The sequence below is a fragment of the Eulemur rufifrons genome, chromosome 8 (genome assembly GCF_041146395.1).
Source record: "Eulemur rufifrons isolate Redbay chromosome 8, OSU_ERuf_1, whole genome shotgun sequence".
NCBI classification, from domain to species: domain Eukaryota; kingdom Metazoa; phylum Chordata; class Mammalia; order Primates; family Lemuridae; genus Eulemur; species Eulemur rufifrons.
This window is the reverse complement of record NC_090990.1, coordinates 114,109,894-114,127,102: the sequence shown is the minus strand read 5'-3', so window position 1 is coordinate 114,127,102 and position 17,209 is coordinate 114,109,894. Positions and strand designations below refer to the sequence as shown.

The following is a 17,209-nucleotide window of genomic DNA, read 5'->3' as shown; positions in this document are numbered from 1 at the left end:
AAGTGGAAACAACTCAAATGTCCATAATAGATGAACGGATAAACAGAGTGTGGTATATCCATACAATGGAATATTATTAAGCAATAAATAAGAAGTATCGATACATGCTACATGGACAAACCTTGAAAATACTAGGCTAAGTGAAACAAACCAATCACAAAAGAAAGTATATTGTGTGATTCCAGCATATGACATGTTCACAATAGGCAATTCCATAGAGACAGAAAGTGTATTAGTGATTGTCTAGGGTGGAGGGTGAAGGGACAGGGAGTGCTAATGGGTATGAGGTTTGTTTTGGGGGTGTGGAAAATGTTCTAAAGTAAGAGTGTTGATGGTTGTACAACTCTGTGAATGTAATAAAAACCAATGAATTGTACACTTTAAAAGGTTGAATTTTATGGTATATGAATTACATTTTAATAAAGCTGTTACTAAAAAAAAAAACAGAATCTACTGGACATTTGTATTTGTTTCATTCCTTTTCAGTAGTTTCTCATTTACTATTTTCTCTTTTGTTGCTACTGTACAGGTTTTTTCTTTTAACCTCTCTTACTTCCAGAGATTTGTTAATCATTTTTTTTTATCACTGTATCCTTCTCATCTCTTTTAATCTCTATCTCCATCCCACTTCCAAACTCTCCCAAATCAAAGATTAACCAGATAGAAAAACTACACTTGAAAATTTAAAAAGTATTAAATGAGACCACTGTTCAGATCTACTTTTCACACAATCCAAGTAACATATGTACATATTCTCCCCCTACTAAACGCAGCATTTGCCTAGGAATAATAAAACATCACTTTAAGCAAACAATGTATCAAATAACCTGAATTCCAAAACGTTTTAGATTACACAAAATTACTTTGTAAAGTTACAAAACAAGTGTCCCTCACTCTTGAGAAATGTTTGAATATTAAATAATGCTACCATAATACATTTTCCTTCATGAAACAAACAAAAATAACAAAATGGTAAGTAGAAGATATCATCACTTTGTGGGTAAAGAGCCCAAGCAAATACATACATATATAAACCCATTGGTAAAGCTAAAGTTGGAGCCGATATCTCTCTTGGATTGCAGAACTTCAATAACACACAATAATTATCTATTGTTGGAGTAACACCTGAGCAATTTAGCTAAAGATACAAATAATAACAAAAACCCTAAACAAATATTCAAACTTGGAGAATTCAAGTTAAAATAATAGCAAAATATAAATTGTTTCCTTCCAAAAATAGGTATCTAAGACAAAGGTTTAGATATCCCCACACAGATTATTCATAAGTCATATGTGAATCAACCTTTTCTGTGTTCTTTAAATAAAATTTTATAATCAACTCATGAAAAAGTTTTATATTCTAAGACACTTTCAGAATACATCTACAATTAACTTATTAACACAAAAGCATATTTTAAAAAACACAGCCATTTCATTGAAGTCTTTTAAGTATAGGAGATTTTATTATTTTTGGTGCATCTTCTTACGCATTTCTTCAAGAGCTGCTTCTTTCTCTCTTAGCACCTGCTTAAGTCTTCTTATTTTTTCATCTCGAATGGTTTCTTCTAACTCTGGTGGTGTCATGGGGAAAATATCTTCAGCATAATTTTTATTAAAGGAATGACTTTGTTCATGAGCTGCATTTGAACTCAATGAGCCTTTCTCTTGCTTCTCATGGAGATAGTGTTCTATCTCAGTTTTCTTTTCTTCTCTGCTCTTGCTGAGGCTTGTGTGAATGTTAGGTTGTGAAACATCTGAAGCTGGTAAAATACTGTTAAGGAGTTGGGAACTGGTGACATTAGTTCCCCCGTTTATGACTACATCATAAGCACTCTCAGTTTTTCTCTTCTTTGTGTGATCCATCTTCTTAATGGTTTTTGCTTTTCTTTTCTTATCAATACTCTGTTGCAATGTCAAATAAGATTCCAAAAGAAAAACAAAATGTTATTCATATATATATATGTATCTATCTCGTGCTGTCAAATCCAACAAAGTTTGCAGAAACAAATATTTAGCAATTATACATAAATCAATACAATTCATTGGTACAACTACAGCAAGAAAGAAATATTTCCCACTGTATAGTATCAAAATGAATAATGATGTTCTAGTGATATTCACTAAGAATAAATTACCCAATTCATATTTTCTTGGTCAAATATGATAAGCCATATTGACCCACCACCAAAAATAATAGCACTTGTGAAGTGCCTGAGAAATACAATTAATTTTTCTCTTCCTTGGTACAGTAGGCTTATGTGTAAGATTTGAAAAAACTTCACTAGTCTCTGAAGTTCAGAATTATTAAATGATGATATATTCCTAAGCAGAATAATAGTACAGTAGGCAAAGTTATAGGGACATTTCTTTTCATCATTATTGACCATATAGGTTGCTTAAAATGTTTGGATTAAGAGTATTGCTGCAATGAACATCTGAATGCTTATATTTCCCACTATACTTGGATTATTTCCTTTAGATAGTCTTCAAAGTAGGATAACTAGTTAAAAAGCTATGGCTATTTTCTTATAATATTATCATGGAAAAAATAAACAGTAGCTGAATAAAAATACTTAAAATAACATCTTTAATTAACTAGGGATACATTTTTATCTGTGTATATACGGTTATTTTTATCATTATTTTGGTATAATATATGTATTTGTAAATTTGGTAACAATCATCTTTCATACTAAAGTACAATGCTAAAAATGAAATCAAGAAAATTAATAAATCCATATATCTTTGTAGTACCTACAAAGAACGCTTTAAAATCTGTTACCTGTTTTTTTTCTTTTGCCTTCACCACAAACTCTGTATCTTTGTAAGTACCACTCTTCACCAAACTGCTAAAGGAATCAAAACCTTCTCCAGAGCCAAAATGGTCAGGAATTCGAATAAGACACACTCTCAAATCTTTAGTGAGACCAAATATCTTTTTTAATTCAGCATCACTCTTCAGATACGATGTCTTATTATTTCTTCCTTGCAAAACTTTCCTGTTTCTTTCTTTAGTACCTTTTTCTAATGTTGATGCCATCTCATTCTGGATCTGGAATTAGGAAAAGAAAACAAACAATATTGCTAATTACTCAAATTATTTTATCAAACTAGCAACTAAGTGATTATCTCATCTTTTACAAAAGAACACATGAAGCTTTAAAATCCTAAATGGTTGGTTTGCATTACCCTTGCCTTACCAACCACACTCGAAAAACTGAATTTAACTAAGTACAAACTTAAAATATTCCCCTACAATTTCTCATTTAGTTCATTGCCCTAAAAAGGTAACAAGCAGTCAATTCTCAAACACCTAAAATGAGAATGCAAACTAATGACAACTTAAAAATATATATGACATTATTTACAAATTGTAGTATTCTGGAAAAGTCTTATTAATAAATCCTTTATTTAATACTCAGAATTCACTACTTTGTATCTCTAGAGTTCAATGAATTCTGTACTGGAGAGGAGAAATACTGACAATATTAAGTAGACCTCTAAGTAAGCAAGGAAAAGGTAGGTACAAATATTTAGTAAGCACATAGACACATATTTTAAGGAGAACAGAAAGGTAACTTTGTGGGTATGTTGGGTAATTGGACAAGAAGCCAGAAAGAAGAGCTAAAATAAAAGGAAAATTGTGTACCAAAAAAATTCCACCATTCAAAGATGTTGATAAAATCCTATTTCTACAAATTACTGAAAGGTACTAACTAGCCCTGTCTCACCTCTTCCATGTTCTACCTAAAAAAACTGCTGAATATCTCCCCACCACACACACACCCCTCCCCAAAAACATTAAAACCCAGCTCTCCTATATGCATAGTATTGATCTTTTCATATACTAAAATGTAGGCTATTAAGTATATATACACATATATGTATATGTGTACATATGTATTTATACATATACTAACACAATTTTACTAAGCTTTGAATTCACATTATTCTTCCCCAACTCTTCTAAACCTTGTTGCTCTGCGATTTTTTTGTTTTAAAGATTTAGCATGCCAAGTAATTCTAGAGAAAGATACTGCTTGGACTATCCCAACTGTACTCCCTCTTCAAATATTTACTCTGATGAAAGCTTTGACTTAATTAAGCATTCATATATGTATAGTATGTGTATAGTAGGGCAGGTTGGGGGAGAAGAGGTATCATAGATAATTTTGAGAAATTAAGAAAGAAAATTTTTCTATAAAAATATATATATAAAAAAAACACCCTGACATGGGAAAATTACCTTTGGTTCTTGGTCTCTGAAAACACACTGTTGTGAAGTAACATTTGTTGCATCAACAGAGGAACTTATTTTCTCTATGCTTTGGATGATATTTTCTTTTCTGGGGGCATTTTGTCCTGTACTAAATCCACCTGGAAAGACTGGATTTGTGAATAAAGTCTTACTCTGTTTTAAGTAGTTACTGGATTGATTCATATTATGTGGATTTGTGGTAGAAGGAGATGGTTTGTCAACTTTTTTATTCTTCTCTGCCCTTAGATTGGCCATGAAAGCAAGCTGGGTATTGGGAAGTGATTTTGTCTCCATCTGGGAAGATTTACTTTTAGCCAAAACAATATTTACAACCTCTCTGGATATTTCTGTGACTGGACTTGAACTCACTATCTGTAACATGTCTTGTCTTAGTGGAATATCAGGAGAAACAGAATTCTGTTGGTCAATTTGTGATGGCACATCTGTCCCCTTTTTAGCCAATAGATAGACTTTCCCATTAAACATAACCAAAGCATTATCTTTAATAGGCATATTTTTGGATTGTGTCCCACTTGGACTGATGGTACTCAATGGTGGCATATTTACAGTATTATCTCCCAAACTTTTTCTATCTACAAAACTTTTTAAAATCTTTGAAGCCACATTATTTGAAGACTTAACAGGAACAAGAGATGGAGTACAAGGATGTAGATTTTCTTGAAAAATCCATTTCACTGGAGCAGCTTGAGAATGTTGATCACCTTTTAATTGTCTCTCTGCAGCAATATTCATTGGAATTTGTGAGGTATTTAGTATCACTGGCTTTGCTATTTCTGTAACAGGTTTTGGATAAATGTTTTGAAAGTTCTTTGTAACTACATTTTTCACTGTATTTACAGGAGATACATAAATAACGCTTGGTATGTGGGAGGCCTCAACTGTTCCTGAGGTACTTGTGGTTGCAGTTGTAAGTATCTTTTGCTGAATTGAAGGAGGCAATGATGACGCTGGTACAGATTTCACTTCAGCATGGGCTGGAATCTGTAAATGATGCCCAGAAGGCAAAACTGGAGATTTCACAGTCATTGGAAGACTCTGGGTATTAACTATAATATAAGATGAATCATTTTGTGTTGAGGAGGAAGGAACAGCAAATGTTTGCATGGTGAGTCCATCAATTTTCACACCATGACTCTGAACTTTAGAAACGGCTGAAGTAACATTTTCAGTTCCCACAGAAGTAACTCTACTTTCTTCTGCTGTATCTACTGTTCTTGTAAGAAAATAGTTTGAAGAACTGGCTGGCTGAAAAATGGGCAATTGAACTGATGCACTTGTAGAAGAGCTGGAAATCTGAGTCTGAAAAGTAACTTGAACTGGTTTTCCTCTATTCCCTTTCAAAGCATCAGACATGACTGAAGATTGAACTAGTGGTATAAGATTTCCAGAAGAATTAGGAATTGGAAGTAATTGCAGAAGATTTTTTCCATCCAAGCCAATCGTCTGAACTACTTGGTACATGCAGCCTGAAACACTTAAAAGAACATTATGAGTAAATAAATACAACATACTACATGGTATATACATTTTATTTTTAAAACAAATATTACTTTAAAATATTAAAATATAATAAAAGAATATAATTTTTCATTTTGAGTTTTCAAAGTGAAATATTGCAAAACAAAGATTTTGAAGTAGAAGAGATAAAGATACATTCAGCTTTGATTTAGATGATCATAGGCAATCCGTATGAGATATTCACATTTATTCCTAAAACTAAAAGTAGACTTTTCTAAGGTTTTACCCAGTATAACATTATGCTACTAGAATGGGCACCTCTTAAACTGTTTACATCCTTCCTTCTCCTTTTCCTTGAATTATTTCCTCTTGTCCTCCTCCTTTACTCTTACTGAGCAAGATTCTCACTACCCTTCCACTTACTCTTACTCTATTTCCCCTCACTCTTTTCTCCCCCTAATCTGTTCTGTCTTCTTCCTACTAATGATTCACAACTTCTACCATCAGCCATTCTTTTGCTTAAGGCATCTCCTATGATGATACCTTTGTTTGCCACATTTTTGTACAGTACACTTAACTGAGTTACTCATGTAGGAATCATTTTCTTCTGTGAAATTATTTCAGTACATTTGAGGTTTGGCACTAAATATATTAGTCCTTGGTATAGCAATTATTTTTATCATTTTATTGCCCATCAATCCATACATACAATACCACCATAATTTCAGCTGAATAGTTTTCAATGAATGCAGAACAGATTGGAAATCAGTAATTTCTTTTTTTACTAAACAGTTTTGATCCCCATGCTTATTTCTTAGTACAGACTGTCCGATTTTTTAAAAAGCCAATATATACTAATCTCTGTATGTATAATCAATTATTTGGGGATTAACTGAATGTAGACACCTTAAGTTGCTCATATCTAAAACTATCTTTCAGTTCCTGGAAAATACTGAGCTCTGGCAGGAGTCAGGGTTATCACACATACTATCATTCTACCTATATACTCTTCCCTCATCGAACTCTTCATAGTTCAAGTCTTAGCATAAATGATACTTTCCAAGGGACACATTTTCTGACCACCTTAACTACTCTTGTCCTTCCTTCATAACTAATCTATAATATTATACCTGTTAACTTCCCTCATGGTACATATAACAGGTTGTCATCATATATTAGTATATTTGTCTACAGACTGCCTCTTATGTTAAATTCTAGCAACATGAGGGCACAGTCCATGTCCTACAGACACAGTATGGTCTTGGATGAGTAAGATCACATGAAGACAAATATTCAAGGACAAAAAAATAACAATAATAATTAGGATTCTCAAAAGTATAAAGGTATGTTTTACTACCTATATAGGTGGGTTTTTAAAACTCTTCAGATATTAATTAAAATCAATACCCAAAATTTGATACACCCTAGGAAGTGCTGGAACTCAGTTTTACCTTTCTGAAACCCAAATAACATCATTATATCCTTATAAAAATTTAAAACAGTCTTCTGGACACTTGATAGTATGTCAGAATGCTACACTGACTTTTGATAAAAGTTAACCTCTAAAGAGAAGAATGGCCCCAAAGAAAAGTATGAATTCTTGCCTTCAGAGCTTGAAGAGGAAAAGCCACCTTCATTACCTCCCTATACCCTTAAAAGGTATATTTGAACTGGATAGGAACTTATTCAACAACTAATTAAACAAGAATCTACTGAGTGTCCATAATAGTTCAGGCACCAGGTTCAATTAGAGGAAATGACTCAGTAAGCTATAGTCTCTGGGCCTTATCTGGTCCCCTCTCTGTTTTTATGCAGCCCACAGGCTAAGAATGGTTTTTATATTTTAAATGATTAAAAGAAAATCAAAAGAATAATATTTCATGGCATGAAAATTGTTAAGATTCAAATTTTAGTATCTATAAATAAAGTTTTATTAATCCACAGTCACACTCATTTTTTATGTTTTCATATGGCTGCTTTCATGCTATAAGAGTAGAGACGAGTAGTTGGAGCAGAGATCATTAGCCTAAAATATTTACTACCTGGCCCTTTACAGAAAATGTTTGCTGGCTCCCAAGATAGATCAACCCACAATCCCTAAAAGAACTTAAAATATTGGGTACATCAATACGTAAACAGGCAATTACTATAACGTGAAATAAATGATATAAGTCAATGAGTACAAAAATGCTTGCTCGTTTTCTTAAAAAATCCTCTTCCCAAGGCCTCCTAAATATGATCTTCTCCTATCTCTGCAGTGGTTCCTCAGTCTTCTCTGCCGACTCATCCTATTTAAATTAACTTTCAAATCATAGAAAGAACTATTCTCTTCCTATTCTGTACTCTTTCCCCAGATGATTTATCTTAAATGTGTAATTTCAATTAAACTACCACTTACATAACAACAATTTCAATATTTATATTGGTTGCTTCTTTGATATTCAGACTTACATATCCAACTTCCCTCTTGACCTATCCATTCAGATTTTCAAAAATTCCTACAACTCGACATGGCCAGAAGATCTCTGCCCACCCTAACCTCCAAATTCTTTCCCCTCAAGGGTTTTCTTCTTTGGTAAATGGCATCTCATCTGTCTTAGAAGCCTAAGTCAGAACAGGTAAATCTTGCTTTATTCCCTTATGTTCAATCCATCAGAAAAACCTGTTGATATTATCTCCTAAATTTCCTTTTATCTGTTCAATTCTTTCCAAGTCAATTGTTACCAACCTAGTCCAAGCAAACATCATCTCTGGCTTAGACTACTACAATAGCTTCATAATTGATCTTCTTTACTTTAGTCATATCCTCTCCCTTTCAATTCATTCAGCACACTAACACTGGTGCTACCCTGCTTAGAACATTTCAGTGGTTTCCCATTATCCTTAAGAGTAGTAGAAAGAAAACCATTGCTTCTGATGCAATGGAAGCCAAAGGAAGAGAGGGTTTCAAGAAAATCAGTCAATTCTACCAAAAGTTTTGGAAAGGCCAAGTAGGATGAAGATCTAAAAATGCACACTGGAAATAACTGAATGAGGGCTGCTGATGGCTTTAAAAAGAGCAGTTTCGTGAGGAAAGAAGTTACTAAGGAATGGATATGAAGATAGCAAGTATAGACCAATCTTTCATGAACTTTATCAAGAAGAGAAAGACTAGCAAATAGCTAGAAGAAGAAATGGGGTAAAAGAAGGGATCTTTCTTTTTCCTTTTTTAAGGTTAGATGAACCAGAACATATGTAAATACTAACGTGAGCCAGTTAAGAGGAAGACACTGGTAATAAAGGAGAATGAGGGATAGTTAATGAGAAAGAGTTAGGAAATGGAAACCAGAAGACAGGTGGAGGGATTGAAGCTTAAAGCTGGAGAAACATCTCCTTCTATTGGAACTAGAGAAAAGGTATGGTGCATCTGCAGGTAAGCTTATAGCTTTGGTGTCAGGTTGAAGTAATTCTGATCTAATGGTTTTTGTTTTCTTTATGAAAAAGAACATGATATCACCTGTTAAAAATAAGAGGAAAATAAAGAGAGATTTGAGGAGAATCAAAGATTTGAAACAGTCTTTGTGAAAGAGTAAGCTGACCACAGCAAACATTAGATCTGCCAGGTACTGTTGAGGACTCAGGGAGACAGGAGGTGATTATGAACTTAAAATGGTACCAATCTGTACTCCTGTGAGATTTTCCTTGTCACACCAGGCATAAGCAAAGAGAAAGCATATTTCTGATTTCATCCAGGGCTGGGGTTGCTTCAGAAAAAAGCAACAAAAATCAAAGAGTAGCAAAAGAATTTGTGGTGTTGATAAGAATTATTAAAAAGATGAAACAGAATCTAAACTGGATAGGAAGGAAATGAGAGAATAAAAGGCTAAAGTATAGGGATAAAATAAAGGGATTATTGGACTAGAGGGCTAAAGTTAACCGTTATAGCGGCAGTAAACAAGGAAGCTAGAAATATAGAAACAGGCATTCAGAAAGCAGGATGACTGAATCAATTTTGTAGATGTAGCAATTGCATCTGATAACATGGACTACAGAAGTAGACAGATGCAAAAGAATAGAGAATAAGATCACTGGAGAAAAACATCTCTGCACCAAAAGACCAGGTGACAAAGAGATTATCCATATAGATGTTGAAATCATATAGAATTAGAGGGAGATTTGTAGGTGGTATTAACGAGCCACAATTAAGAAATGATATGCCAGAAAGCTGTGTTGAAGCCCCACTCTTTCTTCTGCAGTCCATTTTCTTTCCCATTATTCTACTAAAACTTCATTCTCAAAGGTTACCAAATATGTTCTCACAGTTAAATCTGTCTTTACTTTATCCTCATTCTCTAGGTGCTCTCTTTGCAAATGACAGTGCTACCTAATTATCTCTCCATCTAACCTCTTTCCTATCATGGTTTCCATTGTGTACAATTTTGGTTTCTCTGGACTTTCCTGATGTTCTCTTTCTTATTCATTTTCTGCATTCTAAGAATTCAACTATGCCTATCCCACAAGGTATAGTTCTTGACTCTGTTTTTCTCCTTCAAGACATTCTTCCTTAAAAACTACACCAATTTTCATGGTTTCAACTATTTCCTTCAACTACCTCCTTTGTGATAACTCCGATAGTTATATCCTTTTATTCCTATCCCCTAATATTGACCTCAGTTTCGTATTTGTGACAATGTCTTACCAACCATTTTCAATACCATCATTTTAAATTCAACAAGTTAAAATTACTCTCGATTGAAAACTAGTATTGTATCCTACCATCCAATTATGTTGCAGCACTACTATTTTCCAGGTCATATAGATTTCAAATCATCTAGTCACCTGTGACTTATCCTTATTTACTTTAGATTCACCCACAGCACCTTGCATACATGCTTACAACAGGTAAACAGTCAATAAATGTACACTGAATCACCAAGTCTATAAAGTTTTCTTCTTTTTAAGAGATTATATTAATCTTCTCTTCACCAATCCAACTTCCACTACCCAGGTCAGAGCCTCATCACCTTTGTCTCGCACTCATTATTTCCTCCCTATAGTATTTTGCTCTGATATTTAAACTAGTTTTTCTGACTGCAGCCACTATTGACTATTACGTATCTCTGGCAGATTAAAATTGTTTTCATCCTGTTACCTCCTGCTCAAAGTTTCTACATTCATCATAGGCAATTCAGCTTGATATGAAAGTCATCTACAATTTAGCCCCAACCAATCTCTAAACCGTACCACCTACAAACTTCTCAACATGGAATCTCTCTTCTTACCAGAGAGATCTCTTTGCTCTTCTGGAATATGCTGTTTACATTATTTACTCAAAGTATTATTTTTTTCTTCTCTAACAATATAAAATAAGGTTCAAATTCCATCTTCTCTATGAAATATCTGCCAGTCACTCAAGCTTACATTTTCTTCCAATTTGGAATCCCTAAAGCATTGGTGTCACTAATGCTGGGAGTTCTTCTTTATTATCTTTTATCTATTAACTAACTTTTAAAAAATGAGTATTGTTTTCTTCAGTAAAACTGAAACTCCTTAAAATTGAGAGGCTATATCATCTATTTTGCAACTGTCCTTCCAATACCAAGCACAGTACACCCTCAAAAAATATTGTATCAAAAATGATGTGGTTCTTTCCAATCACCATTTCAAGTGAAGCAGGTATGTTTTAATTGCCATAATATTTAGGCAAATTACATAGACTTCTAATACATCATACACTACATTATATGGCCTCTGTATTTCTGCTTTATGAAGAAAATATGAATATTGCACAAACTATTTTCAGATCTGATCACTGGATTTTTCCCTTCTCTTTTCCTCTATTTCCTCTCCAAAAAGGGAAGAAAAATGCAGCTTCCTCCATGTCAATATATCAGTAGAGATTCACATAATCTACCCACAGGCCATAAATTCCTTAAAGGTAAGTTGTCTTATTCATATCTACAGCCTTTGTATCTAATCGAGTAACTGGACATCGCAGACAATAATGTTAGCTGAACTGAATCCTACAAGCTATAATAAAAAAAAATCAATGATTTCTTGGCAACAAAATAGAATGAGTTCTAAAAATTAAACAGAAATGTAGACTGCTAGGGAGAGAAGTGACAAATCAGGGTAACATTCATACTCCTTCAATCAATATACATTTTTTCAGATCTAGAAAGAACTTTCTATTTAAGAGATTAACTAAAACCTACAAAGATTTTATTTTCTTAAAGATCACATTCTGCTGCTTAATATCAGAACTAAAACTAGAACCAGATTCTGCATCCCATACTCTGGTTTGGTCACTTAAAAATAATCATCAACATGCTAATTACTTTAAAAACCAACTAGTGTTTAAACTGAGAAACTACATTGGAAAAATAATGCAGTTTAAGACTTTAAAAGAGAAAAGAAGAATATATTAGAAAGATTATAGGCTTCTTACCCTGGCTCTTACAATTCCTAGTTGATTGACTGGAAAATCTACTTAACCTCTTTGAATCTCTGTTTCTTCATTTGTTAAATGGGGGAAAATAAGGCTTGCTATTCGAAGTAAATGAAATAACTGCCTGATGGTTATCATCTTCCTTTATAAAATACACAACTGGTCCCCAAGAATATGCATCAGATAAGATCTTTTAAAAATGTGATGAGAGCTTTAATAAAGAGGCCTATTAAAAATACCAATAATGTATAACTTCTGACATTTTTGATTATTCTAATATTGATACGAGGCATTCACATATTAAAAATGAGATGAAAATGTGGGAGACTAATGAATATTTTGTAGACACATTTGCAAAATATATTTTTTTAACTGCTAGGAGACCCTTTTCCATCTTACTATTTATGATATAACATTACATACACACATAATATACATACGTGCATAATGTAATAATATATACCATATAATATTATGTACATAACAGATATGTTATAATCCTAATAAACAGCCCAATAGAGCAGGTATTACCATTCCTGTTATATAGTTGAGAAAATGCAGCTTTAGAAAAATTTAATAACTTATTTGGAATTACATGCTCTCCTTGAGCAATCTTATCCAATTGTTTTGTTATTTACTTTAGCATAACTTCATAACAGGGTCCAAAAAATTCAAATGCATAAACTGAGACATTAATAACAGATTTCAGTTAGCCTGTGTATGTCTGTCTCCATCGGCTAAACACATACACATATAAACCACAAAAGACAATAAAACTTACACCATATACAGCTAAATGCACACTGAACTGACAATGAACCATTGTTGGTTTAACCAAACCACGCCCCCCTGCTGAGGACACTAATTTTAGCTCCCCATTTGAAAACAAAGAATTAAGGAAAGATAGACGCCACCTGCCAATCACATGACATCTTAATTCTTATTATGGGATGTATAATCACAGGCTTTTATTGTAATACTTCTAAGCTGATGCTTCCCAAATCTCTATTTTCAGCTCTGACTCAGCCTGAGTTTCACATTCACGAATCTCTAATTGCTTTCTTGGTGTGTTCCTCATCTCAGTTAACTAATTTACCAATATTCACCCAGAAATCTAGTTGAGGCCCCTTTCTTCCTGGCAATTCACTAACAAGGTCTGCCCATTTTCCCTTTTATATGTCTTTGAATCCAACTACCCTACTCTACATCAGCTAGTTCAGGCCCTCAAAATCTCTGAGAAGACAACTGAAATAGAATCCTTATGTGCGGATCCCTCACCCACAAATCTACACTGCCATCAGTTATTCAAAACACACACCTGACCACGTCAATCTTTTTCGTAAAATCCTCTGAACAATCTCCAATAGATGAAGTCTGATCTTTATAGCAGGGCAAACTGAATCCTTAAGAGCTATGTATGTATTCTACTTGTACAGAACCAAGCAATAAATACCAGATGTTAGTAATAAACCATACTGGTGCTTTATTTACCAATTCCCTCTGCCTAAGCATACCATCTTTAGATAGCTAATACTTATGTTTCCCAACTCAGCTGCTCCTGATACCTTTCTACAACTTCCTTTTTCTATGTCCTCACAGCATCTTGTGCACAATGCTATCAAAATTTATCATATCATCTCTACCCTCCCCTACCAAAACTGTAACGTTTTAATAGGAAAGGCCCATAACTTCTTTTTAATCAGTCTTTCCATTTAGCACAGTCTATCACATACATAGTAGGCACTCAATGAATGTTTTTTAACCAAATGTTTAAACTGCACTGACAATAAGTGGTAAACTAGGATCTGAATCTAACTCCAATGCTTACCTTCTTTCCACTATGCCAATATGACTCCTGCATTTTGCTTTGCTAAAAAAACCCAAATTGAAATAAACTAAATGTGTACCATCAAAAATACCTTCCAGATTTTTCCTTTGTACTATGAGATTAAACTTGGGTTTTACATTTTATGCTCTGAAATTAGAGATTCTTCAAACAATATACATTCCATCTTACATTACTGAAAAAATTTTAAAAAGCAGTAACTCAAGAAAAATTCAAATGTCTACAAAAAATAAGAAAATCCTATAGTCAATTAAACTATGGAGAAAATAAAGGATTTAGTATTATCAAATATATTATCAGAAAAATAAGAAAACTAAGCTTCCAATAAACTAAAAGAGCTGATGTTAAAAATATTACTTACACGATTACATTTAGATGTCACACAGATTGTTACTTAGGATAGAATCAAATATGCAACCATTAATTAAAGTGTTAAACAGCTTCAGAAAGACATCTAGTAAATATCCCAAATATTGTGATGTAAACCTCAGTGATTTAAAGCAATAAATGCATTCAAAGACAAAACCAATGAGTTAATGAACTCAAAATGACTAAGGAATGTAATCCAAACAGAATCTGTAGTTTTAAAAAAATCCCCAAATAGCCAAAAGGATTAGAAATTGGATAAAAGAATTAAAGTACACAATAAATAAAAATGTAAAGTTCTTTATCTTAGTTTTGATATTGAAAAATAGTGCAATCCTAAAACAAATTGCCTATAAATTACAAGTCAGATGTCATCAAATATCCAAGTACAAAAACAAAGTAGCAGAGATTAAGCAATCATTAAAAATTAATTCTGCTTTGCATATCTATACAGGGTGCTATTTCTGCCTCTTCCCCCAACTTTTACCACAAATTAAAAAAGAAAAACATGTACACAAAAACAGGCTCTTTTATGATTTGAAATACAACGGCTTTTTTCTTGATAGTTTTTTAATATTGTTTTAGCTCACTGCTATTAGGAACCATTTCCTTTTGTAATATTGCGCATGCTTTTAAATAATCACCATTACTTACATATTTATCACAATCACGTTTTTTACTTGTAATTAAAGAAATCTACTTCCTGGGCTAAAATTTGTACAGAATTAAAACTGTATTCCTATAGTAATAGCTAATACTTAAATAGTGCTTTACTCTTTTCCTACACTAAATATTTTACGTATAGTCATTCTTAATCCTTAAAATATTTCGAGGTGCATTTACGAACTGTAAACTGAGATACTTAGCCTCACGAATACTGTCAAAGGTAGGATTAACCCCAAGTAGCCTAATGTTGTACAACGCAAAGCCCTTTCCATGAGTTTTGCATCTTAGCGCTTCATTTTCCTTCTGCAGACCCATTATTTTTTTTACCACTCATAATACATACACTAATCATAAAGAGTACAAGGTAAAACATTCTGCCTCAGCTAACATTTTGTTTGTTTCATTTCATCTTGATTAAAATAATCTTTTTTAAAAAGCTACTATTATCTATTCTCTAATTTACAAGAACGTCCTTCTAAAAAGTACTGTAATCTCCCCATGTCACAGTTCCTCCACACAGCCAATGAGATGGCACTTCATTACACCTGCTTCAAAAACGTTGTTCAAAAGGATTTCACACTGAGAATTTCTTTCTCACTCTTCTCTTTCTTCATATAAAACTACTGTTTGAACTTTCAAATATCCGCTTCCCTTGCTCTAGTAACTCTTTTCTTCAATTACATCCTCTCTCTTTCTCACTAACTCTACTAAAATGTGACTATCTTCACTGAAAGTCCAGTGTCACCAGGGCTGGACTTGCTAATCCGCGCTGATTGCTGCGTGTTTTCCTGCGTGTGGGCTAGAATCTTCCAGAAGGTTTTGGTCACACAAGTATGTCCGCCATGTTGATTTTCCTCTCCCGTGGAGATCTACTCCGTTCGCCTATGAAAGTTGAGACGCTGGAGTCCCGCGGAGCCAGGGCCACGGCCGACTGCCTCGGCCTCTAAGCTGGTTTTGCGTTTCCAAGAGGAATGCGCCCTAAGGGCTCCTACGCGCTGCAGTGCCGAGCGCTTCCCGCTTGCGCGGCGCACCCCGCGGATCCAACTCCTCTGAACTGCAGAGCGTCCGGCAACCGAGGCCCACTCGACAAGCGGCTAAACACGGGCTGAGGGGCCGGCACGGGGAGAATTCGAAACCGGTACTTACCAATGCGAGGCGCTGCCTGAATTTTCCTCTGCGGGTGTCAGTAAGACCCTCTGTAGGTTGTTGGACATTTTAGAGGGGTGGGAGGGGACAGCTCATTCAGGAAAGGGGGTAGGGTAGTGTGGGGCCGAGGGTCTCAGAGGGGCGAGAACCAGAGTGACAGAATGTTGTGCTGGAGGTGCTGCGCAGCAACTCTGAGGTGTTCGACGCTGAACGGAGGGCGACGGCCGGCTCTCGAGAGGGCGTCTCCCAGCCTTCGGAGGGAGGTGGAGCAGCCACCGAGAAACCGGAAGACTCCGGGCCCGTGACAGCAGCCTCCCGGCTCTAGGCTCTGAGAGAACTGATCGAAGTCTCCACCCCCTAGAGCCTACGACATCGCTCCTGAGCCGCGCAGAGCGGGCGCGGGGGGCGTGGCACTGATGGCCCCGCCCCCAAGCAGGGCCGGGTCACCTGTTAAGACTGCTCCAACCTATCTCTGCGGACCCCGCCCACCGAAGCCACAAACCTGAACATAGCTCGGGCCGGTGGTTTCCGCGGTCGTCATGTCCGGTCGCCAAGTTAACTGGCTCGCTAAAGCCCCGCCCTTATGACACAATCCAATCGCAAGCAAAGTTTGCTATCTTTTCTTCCGGATCAAGGAACGAATCGCAAAAGAAAATTCTCGGAACACCTACGCAAAATAAAATGTTTCCGGGGCAATCGTAGATTTTTCTGCCTTTGTACTCGCCGCTGGTGTAAGTTTTCCTCTCGCTAGTGCTTTAAAAGCCATCAGCGCGCTTTTTTGGAGTCGTCATACACTCCTAGCGTGAAGAAATTTTAGACGCTAACCTGTGGCCAGCGATGTATTGTTACTACCTCTCTGAAGATTTTTCGTTTTTTCTCTTTCCAAAAGCTTTGCTTCTACACTTAGTTATCCCCTTTCTCCATCCCATGCTCATGCCTCAGTCAGAACATGTTAATTCATTCATTCTCTAAAAGTTTTGTCACCTATATAAACTTATTTTATCAGTTATCTTTATTTGGC

The 17,209-nt window shown here is 35.0% G+C and overlaps 1 protein-coding gene across 2 annotated transcripts; it reads right to left on the bottom strand.

Moving 5' to 3' along the window:
* Positions 1-1,449: 1,449 nt before the first annotated feature.
* LRIF1 (ligand dependent nuclear receptor interacting factor 1) lies at positions 1,450-16,486 on the bottom strand. Of its 2 annotated transcripts, XM_069478997.1 has the most exons (4): positions 16,189-16,486; positions 4,247-5,753; positions 2,783-3,052; positions 1,450-1,902 (listed from the first exon to the last, which is right to left on the bottom strand). In XM_069478997.1, exons 1-4 carry the CDS (start codon positions 16,254-16,256, stop codon positions 1,465-1,467), a joined length of 2,283 nt encoding a protein of 760 aa, XP_069335098.1. In that variant the 5' UTR covers positions 16,257-16,486; the 3' UTR covers positions 1,450-1,464. The 2 variants fall into 2 exon arrangements, with proteins under 2 accessions (XP_069335098.1, XP_069335099.1); XM_069478998.1 differs by lacking the exon at positions 4,247-5,753 and having other exon boundaries at positions 16,189-16,245.
* Positions 16,487-17,209: the final 723 nt, after the last annotated feature.